The 22209-nt window shown below is 37.8% G+C and overlaps 1 protein-coding gene across 1 annotated transcript in view; it reads left to right on the top strand.

Moving 5' to 3' along the window:
• LOC124591296 ((E3-independent) E2 ubiquitin-conjugating enzyme) overlaps window positions 1-22209 on the top strand; it is a 234699-nt gene that overhangs the window by 38466 nt on the left and 174024 nt on the right. Inside the window, exons 3-5 of the mRNA XM_047131723.1 lie at window positions 6668-6826; window positions 10495-10766; window positions 14713-14870. Of these exons, the coding sequence (XP_046987679.1) occupies window positions 6668-6826; window positions 10495-10766; window positions 14713-14870 (589 nt within the window). The remainder of the gene's footprint in view (window positions 1-6667; window positions 6827-10494; window positions 10767-14712; window positions 14871-22209) is intronic.

Genomic DNA, 22209 nt, shown 5'->3' with positions numbered 1-22209 from the left:
CCTATTGGCAAGAAGACATTGGATATCAAAAAAATAAAAGTGAAGCAGAATCGTCAGAAGATAATGAAATACGTCCAAGAAGAATTCGGCGAAGGCTACGGTTGTCAACTGATTCGGATGAATCGGACGAAGAAGACAGTGCACAGTGGTCAGACTTTGATTTACCAAGGACCAGTAATAAATCTGAAGGATCTCTGGGTCCAAATCTATTTCCCAAAGATATACAGTGTGTTGAGGCTATTGTAGAATTATATATTGGGAACGATCTATTTGAATATATTAGCAAGCAACTAAATCAACAAGTACTACAGTCAAAATTGCAATAGAAGGAAACTGGATTTAAAAAAGGCAAATTTGTCAACATTATGGGACCCGAACTTTGAAAACGATTTGTGCTTGCTATCCTCATGGGAATTGTAAAAAAAGAAAGTATCAATGATTGCTGCTGTTGTTGTGGTGGTCTTCGGTCCAGAGACTGGTTTGATGCAGCTCTCCATGCTACTCTATCCTGTGCAAGCTTCTTCATCTTCCAGTACCTATTGCAACCTACATCCTTCTGAATCTGTTTAGTGTATTCATCTCTTGGTCTCCCTCTACGATATTTACCCTCCACGCTGCCCTCCAATACTAAATTGGTGATCCCTATATGCCTCAGAATATGCCCTACCAACTGATCCCTTCTTCTAGTCAAGTTGTGCCACAAATTTCTCTTCTCTCCAATTCTGTTCAGTACCTCCTCATTAGTTATGTGATCTACCCATCTAATCTTCAGCATTCTTCCGTAGCACCAAATTTTGAAAGCTTCTATTCTCTTTTTGTCTAAACTATTTATCGTCCACGTTTCACTTCCATACATGGCTAGACTCAATACAAATACTTTCAGAAACGACTTCTTGACACTTAAATTTATACTCGATGTTAACAAATTTCTCTTCTTCAGTAACGCTTTCCTTTTCGTTGCCAGGGTACATTTTATATCTTTTCTACTTCGAGCATCATCAGTTATTTTGCTCCCCAAATAGCAAAACTCATTTACTACTTAAAGCATCTCATTTCCTAATCTAATTACTGCAGCATCACCTGATTTAATTCGGCTACATTCCATTAGCCTCGTTTTGCTTCTGTTGATGTTCATCTTATATCTTCCTTTCAAGACACAGTCCATACCGTTCAGCTGCTCTTCCAGGTCCTTCGCTGTCTCTGACAGAATTACAATGTCATCGGTAAACCTCAAAGTTTTTATTTCTTCTCTATGGATTTTAATTCCTACTCCGAATTTTTCTTTTGTTTCCTTTACTGCTTGCTCAATATACAGATTGAATAGCATCGGGGAGAGGCTACAACCCTGTCTCACTCCCTTCCCAACCACTGCTTCCCTTTCATGCCCCTCGACTCTTATAACTGCCATCTGGTTTCTGTACAAATTGTAAATAGCCTTTCGCTCCCTGTATTTTACCCTGCCACCTTCAGAATTTGAAAGAGTATTCCAGTAAACATTGTCAAAAGCTTTCTCTAAGTCTACAAATGCTAGAAACGTAGGTTTGCCTTTCCTTAATCTATTTTCTAAGATATGTCATAGGGTCAGTATTGCCTTACGTGTTCGAACATTTCTACGGAATCCAAAATGATCTTCCCCAAGGTCGGCTTCCACTAGTTTTTCAATTCGTCTGTAAGGACTTCGTGTTAGTATTTTGTAGCCATGGCTTATTAAACTGATAATCCGGTAATTTTCACATCTGTCAACACCTGCTTTCTTTGGGATTGGAATTATTATATTCTTCTTGAAGTCCGAGGGGATTTCGCCTGTCTCATACATCTTGCTCACCAGATGGTAGAGTTTTGTCAGGACTGGCTCTCCCGAGGCTGTCAGTAGTTCTAATGGAATGTTGTCCACTCCCGGGGCCTTTTTTCGACTTAGGTCTTTCAGTGCTCTGTCAAACTCTTCAAGCAGTATCATATCTCCCATTTCATCTTCATCTACCTCCACTTTCGTTTCCATAATATTGTCCTCAAGAACATTGCCCTTGTATAGTCCCTCTATATACTCCTTCCACCTTTCTGCTTTCCCTTCTTTTCTTAGATCTGGGTTTCCATCTGAGCTCTTGATATTCGTGCAAGTGGTTCTCTTTTCTCCAAAGATCTCATTAATTTTCCTGTAGGCAGTATCTACCTTACCCCTCATGAGATAAGCCTCTACATCCTTACATTTGTCCTCTAGCCATCTCTGTTTAGCCATTTTGCACTTCCTGTCGATCTCATTTTTGAGACGTTTGTATTCCTTTTTGCGTGCTTCATTTACTGAATTTTTATATTTTCTCCTTTCATCAATTAAATTCTATCTCTCTTCTGTTACCCAAGGATTTGTATTAGCCCTCGTCTTTTTACCTACTTGATCCTCTGCGACCTTCACTATTTCATCCCTCAAAGCTACCCATTCTTCGTCTACTGTATTTCTTTCCCCCATACTTGTCAATCGTTCCCTAATGCTCTCCCTGAAGCTCTCTACAAACTCTGGTTCTTTCATTTTATCCTGGTCCCATCTCCTCAAATTCCCACCTCTTTGCAGTTTCTTCAGTTTTAAACTACAGTTCATAACCAATAGATTATGATCAGAGTCCACAGCTGCCCCTGGAAATCTATCTGAGACCTTCCAGTATCTCCAGGGTTCTTCCATGTATACAACCTTCTTTTATGATTCTTGAACCAAGTGTTAGCTATGATTAAGTTATGCTCTGTGCAAAATTCTACCAGGCGGCTTCCTCTTTCATTCCTTACTCCCATTCCATATTCACCTACTATGTTTCCTTCTCTTCCTTTTCCTACTATTGAGTTCCAGTCGACCATGACTATTAAATTTTCGTCCCCCTTTACTATCTGAATAATTTCTTTTATCTCATCAAACATTTCATCAATCTTTTTGACATCTGCGGAGCTAGTTGGCATATAAACTTGTACTACTGTGATAGGTGTGGGCTTCATATCTATCGCGGCAACAATAATGCATTCACTATGCTGTTTGTTGTAGCTTACCCACATTCCTATTTTCTTATTCATTATTAAACCTACTCCTGCATTACCACTATTTGATGTTGTATTTATAACACGTATTCACCTGACCAGAAGTCTTGTTCCTCCTGCCACCGAACTTCACTAATTCCCACTATATCTAACTTTAACCTATCCATTTCCCTTCTTAAATTTTCTAACCTACCTGCCCGATTAAGGGATCTGACATTCCACGCTCCAGTCTGCAGAACGCCAGTTTTCTTTCTCCTGATAACAACGTCCTCCTGAGTAGTCCCCACCCGGAGATTTCAGTACAGGACACTAGTGTCTCCGATTTAACGATTGTGTATTGAAAGTGTCTGATTTGTGGATGAAAGACCATGTACGTGCTTCTGAGCAAAACTTGGAGGTTGCTACTACATTGCATATGACTCATCATGATCCAGTTGACAGACTTTCCAGACATACAAAGCAACACCAACTAATACTTGTTTCCAAAACGAATAAACGAATAAATGAAAATGAAGAAACTACCACGTATGTGCCAGAAACAAAAGAACAACGAACAACTTAGTGTGCAAGTCTTGTGGAGTTGCATTACACCTTGAAGACTGTTTTACTGCATATCATATGAAGGAGAAATACTAAGTACCAAGGACAGTGCAAATAAATATATGAAACAAACAAATTTTGTATTTATTTACGTATGTATATCTTCGAAATTTCATGAAAGTAGTAGAACAGGATTGAGAAACCGATGAGATTAATAAAACTTAACAATTTATAATCTCCCAATAATGTCAAGGACAGCCGGCGACAAGCCGAGTAATCTGAATTACTGCTGCCGAAGCCAAGCGAATAAATCTGTACGAGACGTACAGATGGCAAAGTGTTTATACTTTTTCATTCTTTTGGAATTGAAAGTGACAAATCCCACCATACTGCATCACCATGGAGCCCAAATAAATGAGAGCAGTCTGTTTAACAGAATTCTTAACTATAATTTAAAAAAATATCTGAACAAAGCCGTGAATAAACAGCTTACAAGAGAATGTTTTCAGTTTCAGCACTAGAAGTAAATTGCCTCTCTTCTCGCATCTCATTAGTTTCGTGAAAGTATCATTCTACTCACTACGCAAAACTTACACATTGGCAATATATGAGCAGTACAGAAAGTCCACTGTGTCTGCCACTGACCCTGATCTGCGGTTGGGAAAGAGATGGTGGCTGAGAGTGCATAATCTGTTGATGTAGAAAACTGTTTGATTATTGTTGCACCAACAATCCATCTCAATTAGTATACCATTTGTGATGTGGGAAGGTTTTATCTTTGAATAAATCATTCTTTGAGTAAAGACTACATGAAACATAGTATTTTATAGCAGTAAAAGATATTGGCAGAGTTAAAAAAATTCTTTTGTATCCATGGCATTGTAACAGTTGGTGATACATCTGTGTACTGGTGTAACATTATCTTGTGGTGTGAAATTACCACCTATTTCAGAGTGAAGGATGCGTGTAGTCATGAAAAATGTCATTCACGTGCATCTAGTAATGCCATATGAGAATAGTGGGAATCTCTGTACCTTTCTAAAAGTGTACCATACTATACACAGACATTGCCACATCCAGAAGCATCCTTGTAATAGATGTTTAAAAGATGATGAAGGCTGTTGGGTTCTTGCTAATCAAAGTAAGGCTACTGTCATTTGTAAATCTGAACCACGACTTGTCAAGAAAGAGAATGAGCTGCCATTGAGGCTGTTTCAGTTTGCATGTCCATTGCAAACATTTGCTCGTGCAACAGATAGTGAGTGAGTGATAGACATTTCAGTCCTCATCTCATATACACCACAAACTTGTGGGTAGAATTTGTTACTTGTATGTGATCAGTTTAGCATGATCTTAGTCTTATTATTTTTCCCTCACAGAGCAAGGTGACACACAGGCAAGACAGTAGCTCAGATCCCCATCTGGTCATCCAGATTTAGATTTCCTGTAGTTTTCCATAGTTACATAAATCAAATTCCAGGATGATTCCCTTGGCAAGGAGAAGTTCAGTTCCCTTCCCTATTCTGAAAATATGTTCTGTATCTAACAACCTTATTGTCGACAGGATTTTAATTCATAATTTTTTTCCTTTTCCAGTTGTCCTTCATCACAGTGAATATGATGATGATAATTTCCCAACACATTTGAACACCATAGTTATGAGCAGTGCCCGTATGTCTCACAGTATGATCACCCACTCTCAGATATGCAATTTTGTGGTGTATACAAATGAGAAAAGTTGATTGCAGCATTAGGGAGTTGCACGAGATGATTTGGTGAAGCACTACTATAACAACAGGCTCAATTTATTGTCATTTTTTCCTGAGTTAATGCTGCTTTTGATAAGCTTTCTTCTTTTATCCACATCTTGAACATTGTTTTGGTTTGGGTAATGACACTGAAATATTTAATTAGAATGAAAGTTGTAAGCACTTTACTCCAAAGATGGCTTCTGTACTTGCGATTAATGCAGATACATGAAGAAATATTTGCAGTAATAATTAATGGTTTGGGAAATAAAACCTGGATGTACACAATAAAAACACTCTGATTATGTAAAATAAGGGAAAGGCAACCAAAAGAGCAAGAGATTGAACGCTAGTGTTAACTGTTTTCTAATATGTGTTTCTGTGTGCTGTGCACCAGTCACCTGTAGGTAAGTGGTTGCCTTTCTCTTGTTTTATTTTTCTGCCCAGGAATTTCCATTATTGTAACTCTGTGGTTAAATTTTAAAGGACATTGATAGTATTACAGTAGAATTTTCATTTACTTATTTTGCACTGCAAAATGGCACAACACACACCTCCAATACAGCAGATACATTATTAATGTTGGTTGTGCCTGGAGATTTTGATATACTTTTCATCATTGTTTTCCACCTGTGTATCCTACTTCACTTGACTGTCTTATAGAGGGTGTTCCAGTAGGAATGGTCAGTACTTAGGGATATGACTGGAACAATGATTTGAAGCAAGAAATTTTAGTAAACATGGATCTTAAGGGCATACCTTAAGAGCTATGACCGTTTGTTCCTCTTTGCTGCTATGAAACACGTCCCTCTTACTGAACAACTGCTCAGAGCTCGTAAGGTATGTGTTTTAGAACCCATCTTTACTAGACTATTTTGCTTCAAATTACCATTCCTGTTGTATCCCTGCATTTTGAATACTCCTCTTGTGACAACCTGCATAGCTTAATCTGCAGTTTAATGATGTAAGAGAAAGAGAGGTAGCCAGACCTGGTTTGAATCCTTATTAACAGCCAATATTTTGGTACAGTGGCCAGCATGAGTGATGATTTTTAGGCTTTTTGTGCAACTTGGTGGCATTCAATTTCCAGTTCAGAAAATGTCAGATGCAGTCAAAATACAAAACCATGCACAAAAAGTCTGCAAGACTCTGTCAGATACCACACATGCAAGACTCAGTCAGATACCACACAATACTTTCCCCATTAGGTTAACTGACAACTTTGGCAACAGGAAGGGCAACCAGCCAGCCAGCCAGACAGACAGACAGACAGACAGACAGACAGACAGATTCTGCCCCTGACTTTTTTGTCCTTATAAGATGATTACATCGTTTATTAAGTGATATTTATTGTGTTGTAGGAGTTTGCAGCCGATATTGCTGCCTGTCTTGATTCCTGGGTAGGAGGAATAAAAACTGTGCAATCTAAACTTCAGCTACGCTGTGCTGATGGGTCTCGATGTGTTGTGAATGACATTGATGCATGTGGTTTAGAAGACTTCAATGAAAAGCGAGATTGTGTAAGTATTGTATATTAATGAAATACGCACTGAAGTTTGTAGAAAGTTATATGAGAATCAGTGAAGTTGAAAGTTTCATTTATGAGAGAATATAAATTAATAAACCTACTTTCAAATTGATGTGTGTGTTTGTAGTAAATGCTTAGTAGCAAGAGAGTAACTTCGTGTCTATCTTGGCCACAATAATGCGTTCACTATGCTGTTTGTAGTAGCTTACCCGCACTCCTATTATTTTATTCATTATTAAACCTACTCCTGCATTACTCCTATTTGATTTTGTATTTATAACCCTGTATTCACCTGACCAGAAGTCTTGTTCCTCCTGCCACCGAACTTCACTAATTCCCACTATATCTAACTTTAACCTATCCATTTCTCTTTTTAAATTTTCTAACCTACCTACCCGATTAAGGGATCTGACATTCCACGCTCCAGTCTGTAGAATGCCAGTTTCCTTTCTCCTGATAACAACGTCCTCCTGAGTAGTCCCCACCCGGAGATCCGAATGGGGGGCTATTTTACCTCCAGAATATTTTACCCAAGAGGACACCATCATCATTTACATATACAGTAAAGCTGCATGCCCTCAGGAAAAATGATGGCTGTAGTTTCCCCTTGCTTTCAACCGTTCGTAGTACCAGCACAGCAAGGCCATTTTGGTTAGTGTTACAAGGCCAGATCAGTCAATCATCCAGACTGTTGCCCCTGCAACTACTGAAAAGGCTGCTACCCTTCTTCAGGTACCACACGTTTGTCTGGCCTCTCAACAGATAACCCTCCGTTGTGGTTGCACCTACGGTACGGCTATCTGGGTCATTGAGGTACGCAAGCCTCCCCGCCAATGGCAAGGTCCATGGTCCATGGTTCATGGGGGGGGGGGGGGGGGGAGAGAAGTTTCCTGTCATCCCGAATAAAGTATTTTCAGAAATCCTGCTTCACAACAGTTTATGATTTGTTGCCATCCGCCATTTAGATTCCCACCTGCAGTGCCGTGAGCTAGAATAGAAATCTTTGCCTGTTGTAAGATGTTACTAAAGGAGTTGTATATTTAGCTAAGGTTTTATGCTGAGAACACTGCCATTATTAAGACTCTTATACATTTTAGCTCATTTTACAGTCTTTGCCTCCACGTTTTTAGCTTAAATATCACAGAAGTGTGGGCCATTTGGGGAAGGACACCTTAGGAGGAGCATAATCTATCCACCATCCATTGTGGTGTTCTACACTTACTATTAGAGTAAGTTTATGTTTGCATTGGAATCCAGAGCGCTAACCAACCTGTTGTCAGAGAGAGGGGGTTGTCAGGTATCCTTCTGGTTGTAACTCACTCCTGACAATGCAGGGATCACATTGCTGATGCCCGAGATGTAACCTCCCCACATGTGCCAAGGAGTAGGCGTCTGTCTAGTTTGGGGCACCAGGATTCCAGGTAAAGGCTGCTATACTAGGTAGCTCCTGGGGAGAGCCTCTGATCAGAATGGCATCAGGGCGAACATTCGCAGTGAAATGGGTCCAACTCTCACACACCAGTGGTTGTGCAACACGGATGTCAAAATGGATAGAAAGCAAGATTTTAATGCAGAGGCATACAATCCCACGGTGGTGTTTTCCTCTTTTGCGATGTCATGAGATGAGAGTCGGGCAAGGAGGATGGAAATGGACAGTTTGCTCCGTTCTTGGTACACTCCAGAACTGATAAAGAATCTTTTGCAACAACATAGTCACTGCTTTTCATTGAAAATATTGGTTATTGTGTCAGAAGTTGCTACATTGTAGATGATATGAAATGGATCTTTGCTGATCAGAACATTGAACACCAACCAATTGAAGCACTTCAAGCATGTGACAACTCATGGATGTACTAGTTACTATCTCCCCTCATAACAGATTCAACAGCATTTAAGTAGCACCTTCCATTTGGATCTCAAGTTACAAACAAGTCAAGAACTGCGTGCTAACTTAGAGTGGTGTGGAGATCATGCTGATCATCACGTCCAGAGAGGACTCGAGGATAATAGGGTGGACAGTGGAAATTTTTACATGGGATAGTTAAGGTTACAGGTTTGTAGGTGTGTTGTCAAAGCCCTCTTTCCCTTCTCCTATGAGATGTTTTTGTTGCCAGAGGTTTGGATACATGTAGTCCCACTGCACTAATGACAGTGCTTGTCAGACATGTGGCAGGACAGTGCATGAGGGCAGCCCTTGCAAATAACCCTTCACATGTGTATCCTACACAGAATACCATCCCCATTGTTCGCCATCATGTTCAGTTGTAAAGAGGGAGAAGAAAATCTAGGAATATGAACCAGTTGACCTCCTTATCAAGACACCAAGAAAAAGTTTGAATGACACATCCCAATTGATGACAATGCTATAGGTAGTAGTCGGACTGCAAGCATGACCCATGTAGGCCATGTAGATCGTGCCATTGTGGAAGAAGAGCTAGGTGCAAGACCTGTTGATACCCCCTCCCCCTCCCCCCGCCTCTCTCCCTAGCACATCCTGTTGCAGTTCCTTTGCAGTCTTATTATGCCCTGTTACAGGCAGAGCCATCTGCGTATTGTAAAAAACCTCTTCTCCATCATTGTACACTACACACAACTCCTCTTCCTGCAGCCACAATGAGTTTACCAGTGCTATAGTTCTATCCCATGTGCTTGCTGCTTTTCCATCTCTACCTTCACCTGTATACAACAAAAATGAAACAAAAAATAAGAAACATCACAGATGATGGCTCTGATACTTGTAAGGAGAAAATGGTGAAAGGTGGGGATGTAAAACTCATTAGTATTAAATTTCTTCGATTACAAATTTATTAATTTAGTTTGGATAAAAAGTACCAGAATAAAGCTGCTGAAATAGGTAAACTTCTGATATTTTTAAACATGGCTGATATTAAAACTTAAAAAAAGCTGATGTGGTTTGCTTAATTCTGTTGTATATTATGTGCTCTCGTATTTTTGGACATCTCCTCTAACCAATAGTTTTCATTGTTTAAAAGTTATTAGTTATATATGTTGTGAATTGAAGAAAGAATTTGATATCGAAGTACTCTTCCTCATTATATTTACTCCATAATGAAATTAGTTGTAAATCATAGGTATTTTTTTCAACTAACAGCTGAGTTCATAAAATCAGTACTAGGAATAAGAACAACCTACATAAAGACTCAAAGCTACTTACTTTTGTGCATTAAAGTGTCCATTTTTCAGAAACCTATATTTTAAATTATTTTTGGGCAACTGTAAAAATGTTCAGAAACTAGAAAGAACAGTTTAATGTGGGCCTTTTGGGCCTAGTTGGTTTCACCTAGTCTGTTGATGAAGTTCTTGGAACCAGTTTATGTATACATTTTAGTGTATAAGAAATCATTGTAAATTTGTTCATTTGACACTGCTTGGTTTAGTTGCCTGGGAATTATGCTTCAGTATGCAAATATTTACATACCTATAAAAAGAATTGTCTATTTTTAATTGAACATTAATTTTTAATTCAGTTGTCCTTATATGTGAGGTCCACGTCATTTGAGAACATCCACAGACTGCTCCTCGCTACAGTTCAAAGGAATGAACAAAATGCTTAATCTCGCAACATACAATTATCCAGTGTTATGTAGTAGGTTGTTGTATTCCAGTTTAAAGTTCTATCTTGATCATTTGATTTTTCAGGAATGTGAGTTTCCTGGTCACCGTGAAGACTTTTACCCAGGCCAAACTCTGTGGGGACCTCTACATTGTTTAGAAGAAGCTGATTGGGTCCACTGTACAAAAGAAATGAAGGCAATGCGTTCGAAACCTAACAAATTTATCAAAGTAGTGGTTGAAGAAGTTAAAACTGAAAGTGTTGGCGTGCACTGGCAGTGTCGTGCATATTCCCGTGAAGGAGCAGGCAATGACAAGGAGCAGCCTAAATTTTTAGTGCAGGGAGAAGACTTGAAAAGGTTTGTACCCTTTCTGTTCTGTTATTTAAGTTAACTTGTAATTAAAAGCTATTAGATTTTTGTGTAGTTGAAAATGAGTTTCACTGTTTTGCACTTCTTCTGAAACCGTGCTGATCTTTCCCAGTATCTCATCAATTTTTCGGTCTGTTGTTTTGTGTATTAGTTTTGACAAAACCTACAAATCTGAGTCATTACAGAATTCTATTGTTCTCAGATTTGTATGCATATATATATATATATATATATATATATATATATATATATATAAAAACAAAGATGAGGTGACTTACCGAACGAAAGCACTGGCAGGTCGATAGACACACAAACATACACACAAAATTCAAGCTTTCGCAACAAACTGTTGCCTCATCAGGAAAGAGGGAAGGAGAGGGGAAGACGAAAGGAAGTAGGGTTTAAGGGAGAGGGTAAGGAGTCATTCCAATCCCGGGAGCGGAAAGACTTACCTTAGGGGGAAAAAGGACAGGTATACACTCGCACACACGCACATATCCATCCACACATACAGACACAAGCAGACATATTTAAGGTCTTTAAATATGTCTGCTTGTGTCTGTATGTGTGGATGGATATGTGCGTGTGTGCGAGTGTATACCTGTCCTTTTTTCCCCCTAAGGTAAGTCTTTCCGCTCCCGGGATTGGAATGTTTTACTGTGCAAACTGTGTGTACATAATAAAAACAGCCAATTCATGGTGCTCAGAAAGTCTTTCAGTTGACTGGTGGCTGCCCCTACCTCTCAACTTGGGGAAATTTCAACTGCAAAGTTATTTCAATCAAAATATAGCTAGCAATTTTCTTGCACATTTCATAGGGTGAAGGTTTCAACAGTAGACACACAGTATCCCTCACTGTGCGCTTTACGTTGGTTTGTGGTGTATGTGTTTAGATGTACCCTGAACACCAAGAATTCAAATTTAGCTTTTTCATATGTCCAGACATTTCCAGATCAGTAATTACTTTTTGTTTTATCACCTAAGGAACATTTTTTAATTAATTCATTTGGAAACCTTATTTTTGTCACTTTGTCCTTGCTGTTTCCAAATTACAGATAACACAAAAAGGTGCATTGATCCTTTCTAATTTGTAAACAAATATTGATGGTGATCTGATCCACAAATGAAATGCTGCATCTGGGATGTGTGATGTTGCAATTGAGACATGTTCTTGGTTTTGTTGACTTCAGCCTACTAATCCAGAGGTTTGGGATTCAGTCCTCAGTTCTAGGATTTTTCTGATACTTACAGATTTTTTAACCTCTTGCAGTGATACTAAGTGTATGAAAAATACCAAGTTGTGCCATGATTTAGAGTTCACATTAAATCTGTTACTGGGCTGAGTAAATAAGTTTGAGTGTGGGAGGGAGAGAAGGACATAAATTCTCAAATAGGAACATGCCTAATAAAAAACTATAGTGTTCAAATGAACCATACACTTGCCAACTTTTTTAAAGCTGTTCTCTGAGTTTAACACTTTGCCTACATTTGTACCAAATGTTTCAGATTTTATTCAAAACAATATTCGTAAAGCAGGGTGTATACGACCCGGGAGATCTGGGAAAAACCCGGGAATTTTTTTTATCCAAGAGAAAACCGGGAAACACCCAGGGATTGTTTAGAATTCTGGGAATTTTTCATTGTTGTAGTTTTCAGTTAAATTTTTGTGATTTTTGGCTGGTAAGAACCGATACTCTAGCAGAGGATATTACTGTATCCTGCTACTGCAGAATAATTCTGCAGCAACAAAACATGAACGAGAGGAAAAAAGAAAACGGAAATGAAACTTAAGTTGCAAAGGAAATGCGTTATATATAACAAAACACAGTGCTCAGACGAGCGTCTGCCAACAGCAAAGTGTGTCAAAGGCTTTATAAAGACTATGCAATGCTTCGTAACAACAAATTGCCTCCAATGAGCGTGACATGACAACTGTTTAAATTAGATTCGTTTGAGTAGTTGTGTGCATTCCCTTGGGCATGCGCAGTTGCTTCTGGTTACAGAAGTGTGGCTGGGTGCAACTATCTAGTATTGTCCCGGTTCGGAAATATCGTAGATCCGGGGCTGATGCACAGAGCAGTCTGAGTTGTGAGTTGTCTCCACGTGACCAGTGTTTACGTTCAGTGGTTTTGTTGTTTCCTCCATGTTTCTTGCTCTCGTGTTAAATGAAAACAAAATGTATTTTTGTGGCCGGGAGCTAGCAAATGAATTAAAATATGTTTGCATAATCACGGAAGACTAAAATATGTTATTAGTTTCAGATTTTATGTCCACCTTTCTGACCAGAAAGCATTAATCGCGTTGCAGAACAATGAAGTTATTTTTGTCGGTTTGCTAAAGAGATTTGGCTTTTATTAAATCTTTTCCGTTGAGGCAGTCAATTTATTTGAAACAGTGTTTAATTTCACACTGTTGGCAACTGCTGCATTTCAAGTGCACATATGGCATTATGTGATAATAAAGAACCAAACGTGAGATAATACAGTACTGGTACTCCAAGAAAATTTGCATCCGAATCTGGACATACGAATGTGCACTTAAAGCTGAATTATGCATTTTAGTATGGTTCACGAAATTCTGATTCTCTTGAAGTATCCTCTGATGTCTTGTTTCTTTTCTTTCATAATGTAAGATCTTTTAATGTTTTACACATAGGAACATAGGGTTTCCTGCGTCATCGCGGCTGCGCAAGCACGGTGATGCCCGTTATCTGGCTCTCTCTGATAACTGCTGAAATGACCCTATTTCTTACAGGTTGTGGGAAAATGTTGCAATTGGTGGTTTGAAAAGTGTTACTTTCAAAGTAAATTTCCGTTTACGCAAGATGAACTATGTGCGAGAATGTATGATGAATTTCTTAAATCTCAAAGCGTTTGACTCTCATTTAAAAATCCACTCTTTGAGGACGACCATTTAGAAGAATTTCGAGCCCAGAAGATCAGACATTTACATCGTTATTAAAAATTTACTGGCACATTTGTTTGATGTATCTTAAAGTGTAACATGTGCATAAAAGATCAACATTATATTTGGAAGCTTAGCTTCTCTTCCAGTTTATTAATCTTCTTATGTGAATGCTATGTATATTAATGTAAACCATTAACTTTTCTTATTTGTGTGTTCGTGCTACTCAAGAGTGATCTTGTTATTGTCTGACTGCATCACATGTCTTATGCTGTCATCAGTTGGTGAGATCACACGACATGAGCTATGACTGGCTTACAAAAGTGCATCACAATCTCGATTTCAATGCTTTGGAAAGTGACATGCAGTGTTTGTTGGAATTCAGATTTATATCTTTGCAATATGAAAAATGCAGCATATGTGTTGCTGCACATCAAAGGTCTTTCAAAACGTGTTCCCCCACCCCCAAGTTTCGTTTTCTAAAGTGCCGGGAAATTCTACGTTGGTATATAAAACCATAAACATTCAAAGGGTTGTTGAGTTTTACAGTGCCGAGGAAAAGTGTACTGTCACTTAACTCAGAAAAAGTGTATTTTCGCCTGGGAGAAAGTGTATTTTTAACTGGGAAATCTGGGAATTTTTTTTTCCTTGTCCACATATACACCCTGTAAAGAGAACTGAAAACCAAGAACTTACCAGCTGCTGACATATTGACGTTTGATCTGCTTGTGCCTGTTAAGTAGGTATTTCATAGACGTTAAATTTACGTGGCAAAAGTCAGATATACAAGGTTAAATAGAGAAAACAAATGAACATTGAAATTTTGAAATATGGGTAAAGAGTAAATCATGTTGTAAAATTATCAAATAAGGATTAACTTACATAAAATAGAAACAAGCAGTTTTAAAATTATCTATTCATAACCATCAGAGGGGGGAAAATGTATGCTACTTTTCATTAGCATTTTTCATGTACAGTGTTGTTCATCTTGTCCAAATAAATCAACTGATATGTGACATCCTTTTTTCAGACTGAAATTGCTGAATGTGTTTGAACCTTGCACATTGCAAGTTGGTGACCGAAATTTCTATACCTTCCGTGATGAGGATACAGTTCAACGTGAGCTTATACTGTCATCAAATACAATTGTCAATGGTCCAAATAAGAGGAGCACAAGGCGGCCACGTGGTAAGCATTTTTTGTTAATGACTTTCTCCAGTAGTCTCGCAAGTACAGAAGTATTATTTCCAGTGGCACGCGTACTATCCCCATATGAAAATACAGTTGTTTTAATAATGTGTACTGTCTGTAGCAGAAGTTTGGGCAATTACCGATCACTTATTCATATCTCTCTAAAAATTGCTCTTGAATGCTGTATCAACTTCTCCATTAACCATGTATATTAAAGTGAAGTATGATTTGGACTTATTTTTCCACTTGACATTCAAATAACTACCAAGGCATTCACCCAGTAAGAAATGATGGGCAATCATTTAGAAGGGGACCAAAAGGGAGAAGTTAGTCAGATATTCAGCAGTATTTATTTACTTATGTATATACCATTGATACATACAGCAATGAGCATGACTTGGATGTCAAACTTATCAGGATAATGATTACATCTATTTACATGACTAATCAATTACAATATACTATTCAACAAATTTACAAACAAATACTACAGTATTATGAATAAAACAACAAATTACTGTTTTCTTCACAGTTCAGTGGTGACATGTTCAAAAGTTGGCTGATACTGATGTTATCATTGTACAGTTCAGCTGTACATACACAACAAAAATAAAATTTCCATTATGCAGAAACTGAATTAAACAAGTAATATGATCCCCATAAAATACTTGTATTAACATTTGACAGTAATGAAATAGTTTACTATATCTTTTCTGCGATGAGCTCTCGTTCACAAATTCCTTAACAGAGTAGAATGAATGAGAGAAAAATTAGCAGAGTTTATTTTTGAAACGGGATTGAATATTCCATATGTTTGTAAGTTCAGTGGGACAAAGTGTGTGTGTGTGTGTGTGTGTGTGTGTGTGTGTGTGTGTGTTGTTCTTCTCTCTCTCTCTCTCTCTCTCTCTCTCTCTCTCTCTCTCTCTCTTTTTTTTTTTTTTTTTTTTTTTTTTTTTTTTCCCCCCCCCTCCACCAGCATACTTAGAACTGCTCTGTACCAGGACCAGATTTTTTGATTAATAGCATATGTCATTCTTATGTTTGGTGTCATGCATGTGGACTGTATGTGAAGGTTATACGAGGAAAAATGTATTGGAAATACAGTGGTAAGTATTCTCAGTTGGCTAAACGGTTCGCGTTGGGGGCTTCTTTAACTTACTGTACAAATTTTTCCAATCACTCTTTTTCTAAGCAATGAAGATTCTTGAGCAGGAGAAGAGTTTGCCCTGTAGGTAATCCCTTGTGGCATGATGGACTACACATAAGCAAAATAAGCTGCCTTTGTGACCATTTGATCACCAACATAAGAGAGTACTCGTAATGCAAAAGCAGCTGAGCTCTATCTCTTCACAGTTTGAAGTGTGTAATGTTTCCAGTTTAGTTTGCAGTCTAAGTGAAGACCCAGAAACTTGCTGCTATCAACTGTTGGTAGCTACTTGTTATTTATTGTGTGCCAGTGTATTCCTTTAACTTGATCGAAATTGCGTAAAATTTGTCTTGCTTAGCTTGGCAGAAAGGGAGGTAACAGTAAACCAGTTACAGAATTTCAATAAAATGTTTGTGATGAATATGGTTGATAGATTTTTCTGTTACAGTGCTGTGTCATCTGGAAACATAGTAAATTTACACTGATCACCATTCTTACCTGCAAGGAGGTCATTTGCATAAATCAGAAATAATAAAGGTTCCAGAACAGAAACCTGTAGGGCGGCACGATTTACACCCCAGTCTGATGTGCTAATTACTCCAGATTTGCAATCCACAGCTTCCACAGTTATTTTCAGCTTCCTTCTGCTGAAAATGGATTTCTGCAGCAACTTACAGATGTCATACTTCTTCTAATAGTAGCTATTGATCCACTTTGCAAAAACCTTTAGTGAAATCCCAGAAGATACCCCCTGGTGAATTGTTCTTGTTTAAGAACTTCACAAATGTGAAGATTGATGTTCATTCACAATATTGCTTTGAAAATCAAACTACCTTTTCTTCAAAATGTCCAGTCATTACACACTTCAAATTTTTGAATAATTTTGAAAGTACCATAAGAAGTGGAAATTTTTCTGTAATATTTCTGTAGGAGGCATTCCTTCACCTCACCCCACCACCGCTTTTCTTTAAAGAGGTTTTACATTGGCATGTTTCATCCTTTCTGGGAATATAGGTATAAATCTCAGTATTCTACATACTTATGTTTCACTAGAGTAGTGTTTCAGTAAGTTACTTGCATACAGACAAATATTTATTTTTTAGTGAGCGAGTGGTATCCTTCACTTCTCTGGTGGGTATAGGAGATTACACTAAAGTATTTGAAGCTTACAGGAATTGACATCTTTGCTTGTTCTGCTTTATAGTATCATACTACTTTCTTCTTTTATGAGAGGTTTCCCACTATCATTATACAATTGCACCTGGTTATTATTTTAATTATATTTCATATGTAGTGCAATAGAAGACACTCTTAATTGCACTAAAGTTATGTCTGTCATAACCTCCATTCGTCTTCAAGAATTATTAATTGTTTTTATGAATCAAGTCTTCTTTTGACTCCTAGAGACACTATGAACAATATCCTTCCATGCATTCCTGGACATGGTTTTAGGAATCATATTAGTGCATTCTGTGGTTTTTCTCTGTATTAGACATTCTGTTACTCTGAGCATTACACATTTTTCTAGAGGGTTTTTTGTTTTTGTGATATGTTGAAAGTACTTAAACACGTTGCATACTGGCTGCCACGCCGCGATTATTGTAGCAGTTCCCAGAGATTTTCATAAGATGCGCGCGAAATGAGCGCTTTACTTATTTGAGTGTAGCTGCAGAGTCAATCCATATGAAGTGGTCCAGTGATTGTTGCTTGACCATTTTTAAATATTTTAATTTTTTATATGTGATTGTCCTATATTTGAGAAGTTCAAAACAGTTTTTTAAAATAATTTATCTTGCACCTTTACTGGATGGCGGCCATTTTTATTTGTAGGTGTGCGATGATTTTTCAGACTGTAGACATTAACGAAAATTTTAATATCTCTGCACTGGGTTAAGTTACAACATTGCAATTGACATTTTTAGAAGTGTCCTCTACAACATTGTCTATTACACAAAATACCCTAAATTCAAAAATAACCGGTCAAACTTACCTCCAAAGCTTGGTATCCAAATTTTCAAAAATCCTCTTTTTAGGCTCAAAAATAACAAACATGGAGTGATTTATGAGAGTATATTTTCTTCCTATAGTTAGGTATCATACACTACTAGCCTCACATACAGCAAGAACACTTACAAATGTTTCCATAATTTTTTATGAATTTTTGAAATTTGAAAATTTTCTTTTTTTGCCAAGTTTGGGGTTAGTTATCTCAGATAGGACTGAATATAAAAATATGATTTTTGCACAGTTTGTACACCTATGTGATAGCAATGTATTTTAAAAATTTCGACATTGATATCTGACTGTGAACAAATATATGAACTATTGAAAATGAGGAGATAATTCATATTACTCTACAACTGATCTTATGGCTGTTGCCTATTTAAATGGTTTATTGTTTCATTGTAATAATATTTAATTGTGACATGTATTTAGTTAACACTATCACCCAATATTCATTTAGTTTATTTATTTTTAATAATGCAAAATTAAACAATAGGTGCTTTTGCTTTTGTTCTATGGTAATAGAAATGCCCATTTACGTTTAAGTTTATTGTCATTAAAGAAGTACATTATTTCTGGGTGTGGCATTTTTGTAGTCAATCTGTTCTGAAACCTCCATTAGAGGGGATGTACATACAGGGTGTATATGACCCTGGGCAACTGGGAGATCCGGGAAAAACCAGGAAACTTTTTCATCTGGGAGAAAACTGGGAAACACCTGGGAATTTTTTAGAATTCTGGGAATTTTTTTAGAATTCTGGGAATTTTTTTAGAATTCTGGGAATTTTTTTTAGAATTCTGGGAATTTTTTTAGAATTCTGGGAATTTTTTATTGTTTTTGTTATCAGTTAATTTTTTGTAGTTTTGACTGGTAAGAACTGAAACTCTAACAAAGGATATTACTGCAGAGTAATACTGCAGCAATAAAACATGAACGTGAGAAAAAGCAAAAATAAAACTTAAACTGTATAGGAAATGTGCCATATACAACAACAAAATACAGTGCTCATAGAAGCGTCTGCCAACAGCAAAATCAAAATGTGTCAAAGGCTTTAGGAAGACTATGCAACGCTTTGTAACAACAAATTGCCTCCGATGAGTGTGACGTCACAACTGTTTACATTAGGTTCGTTTTAGCAGTTACGAGCGGGATCATGCGTATATGCAGCTTCTCACGCCTCTTGCTACTGAAATGTGGCTGTTGGCTGTGTAAGCAGCAAGCAGCTAGATGCTACCGGGAAAAATGTTACTGGAGTGCCCAAGCTGCCAGATTAATGCATGTGCAGCAGGCCCAGATCTAAGTGAAGTGTGTGTGTGTGTGTGTGTGTGTGTGTGTGTGTGGGGGGGGGGGGGGGGGGCAAATTCCTATCCTTGAGGGGAAGAAACCTTGTTTCACAAAGCGCCTAGCATCCAGCGCATGTTAGTATATCGATCATTCATATGACTTTGAAACGCATCCCTGTCGGTTTTTGAACATTTTTGAACACATTCTAAGTTGATTTCTGAATGGATCGTAAGTTGATTTGTGAATGCATGCATAGTGTACATGTCGTCTCTGTCAGGGGAATCCTCGTCGCTTGTAGAAACAAACTTTCCTACAGACAAAAGGGGCTATATGAGCTGAGTGGAGTAATGCCGAACGGATGAGTGTCAACCGCTGTCTGTGTGGTTGATTGGGGTTTGCGAATTATGAGCGTTGTTATAATTACTAGTGAAATCCATAGATTCAGACTATCAGAGTGGAAATAAATGAATGACAGGTAAGAAAGATTACATATTAAAATGGCTCTGAGCACTATGCGACTTAACATCTGAGGTCATAGGTCATCAGTCGCCTAGAACTTAGAACTACTTAAACCTAACTAACCTAAAAACATCACACACATTCATGCCCAAGGCAGGATTCGAACGTGCGACCGCAGCGGTCACACGGTTCCAGACTGAAGTGCCTAGAACCGCTCGGCCACAGCGGCTGGCAGTTACGTATTACCTTCTCTGTGTATCCAAGAAAATGAAATTTTGACAAAAAATTTTTGGCCAGATCGCTGTTTTAGTAAGGGGCAGTTGAACAGCCCCCGGCTAGCACCCACTTTAAGTTCTATTCCGGAAGTAGCACGGAAAATGTGTTGTACGAACACGTAACAACGCCTAACTGGAGAATAATCAGGGGATAACTAAACCAGTGATTCTGGCAGAGTTAGAGAAGTTAACCAGCGAATATGCTTTGACATTGACAGGAATAGTTACAGAATTAGTGATAACAAGACTCTTTGTTAGAACGAGAAAGGAAAAGAAATGGGGACATGACACAAATTATAGAACAATATGATGATAAATAATAGTAGTAGTACGAAAAATTTTGTACTATTACTTTTCGATCTCATGCTTGAGTAACTGGAGCGTATGAATGAAGTGTGAAACCATTTCCTAAAGTAAAGCATTTTGCTTGTAGTAGGCCTAATAGGCATTTGATATTGGTACTTTGTGAATTATATTCTGTCGTTAAAAAATGACCATTTTTGCCAAAACAGTCTCGTTTATTTGATGTGTGTTACAACTGTTGCCGTTTTAGAAGGGCCTATTTTGTTTTATCTAGCAGAGAGTGACAAAATAGGTGTAATCAGACCGAGAAACCACACCAGTCTTGGGTCCTATTTGTATTAACAACTGTTTCAGTATTAGACGACATTTCAATTTTTCATGTAGCAAAACGTTTGACAAACTTTGATGAGGTAAAAGGAAAGCACGCCATATAAAGCTGTAACAAGATTAGGGAGAAAAAAAAACCTAGGAGCTAAGGATTGAAGAAATGTGTATTGTCTTGCGTCTTTACTGGTTTTATGTATCCTATATTTAATTTTATGTCACACAAAGCAGCAAGTTGTTAGCTGATAGGGAATAAAGAGCACAAATTTTCTGAAGAAGTTTTTTCTTCTTCTTTTTCTTCTTCTTCTTCTTCTTCATAATTTAAAAAAAAAAGAAGAGGGACAGGATGTCAGACTGGCCAATAGTGAGCATGAGAGGCACCACAAGACATTTTAATTTCCATTGTCCTGAATATGGTTTGATGGCATCCACTACAAAATATACATGTTTCAATTCCACAGAGCTAAATACAGTGACATGCGATATGGAGAATCCTGTGTGAAGAGGTGTGGCACTGCACTTTGGCAGACTTGCAACCAAATAACATGTCTTACATTTCCTCGAACACACGTTTTATGCATTAGACTCTTCAAAAAGATGTGCGCTACAAAATGAATATAGTTTTGAAAATTCGATTTTTTTCTAATTTTTGATGTCCTATCTCAAACGCTCAAGGGAGTGGCGGGGTATTGCACCAGTTCGGAAGTATCATAGATCCGGGGTTGATGTGCAGAGCAGTCCGAGTTGTAGTGGGGAAGTGGGTAGTCTCCACATGACCCGAGTTTGCATTTAGTGATTTTTCTGTTTCCTCTTTGTTTACTGCTCTCACGTCAAATAAATACAAAATGGATTTCTGTGGTTGGGGGCTATCAAGTGAATTAAAATACATTCACATAATTACGGAAGGCTAAAATGTGTTGTTAGTTGCAGATTTTATTTTAGTTTCACCTTTCTGACAGTCAAGCATTAATTGCCTTGCAGAACAATGAAGTTACTTTTGTCGGTTTGCAAAAGAAATTTTCTTTTATTAATCTTTCCCGCTGAGGCAGACAGTATATTTGAAATGAAGTGTTTTATTCCACACATTGTTCGCTGCATTTCAAGTGCATGTTTTCAACTTCTAGCACATATGGCATTATGTCATAATAAAGAACCAAACATGAGATAACATAGTACTGGTACTCCAAGAAAATTCTCATCCGGAAAACTACATTGAAAAGCTTAATATCAGGTCGTGGCCTACTTCACTGGGAATCTGGACGTACGAATGTGCGCTTTAAATGTGCACATTTTAGTATGGTTCACGAAATTCCGATGCCCCTGGAGTATCCACTGTTGTTTTGTTTCTTTCATGACATAATTTTATGATCTTTCAATGTTTTGCATGTATGTACATACGGGCTCCCTGCGACATCGTAGCTGTGGAAGCGCGATGGCACCTGTTATCTGGCGCTCTCTGGCAAATACTGAAACGAACCTATTTCTAACAGGTCACAGGAAAACATTGCAAATGATGATTTGAATAGCGTTACTTTCAAA

Source organism: Schistocerca americana, chromosome 2 (assembly GCF_021461395.2).
Source record: "Schistocerca americana isolate TAMUIC-IGC-003095 chromosome 2, iqSchAmer2.1, whole genome shotgun sequence".
NCBI classification, from domain to species: domain Eukaryota; kingdom Metazoa; phylum Arthropoda; class Insecta; order Orthoptera; family Acrididae; genus Schistocerca; species Schistocerca americana.
Note: the sequence above shows the minus strand (reverse complement) of the source record. Positions and strands in the feature narration are given on the sequence as shown.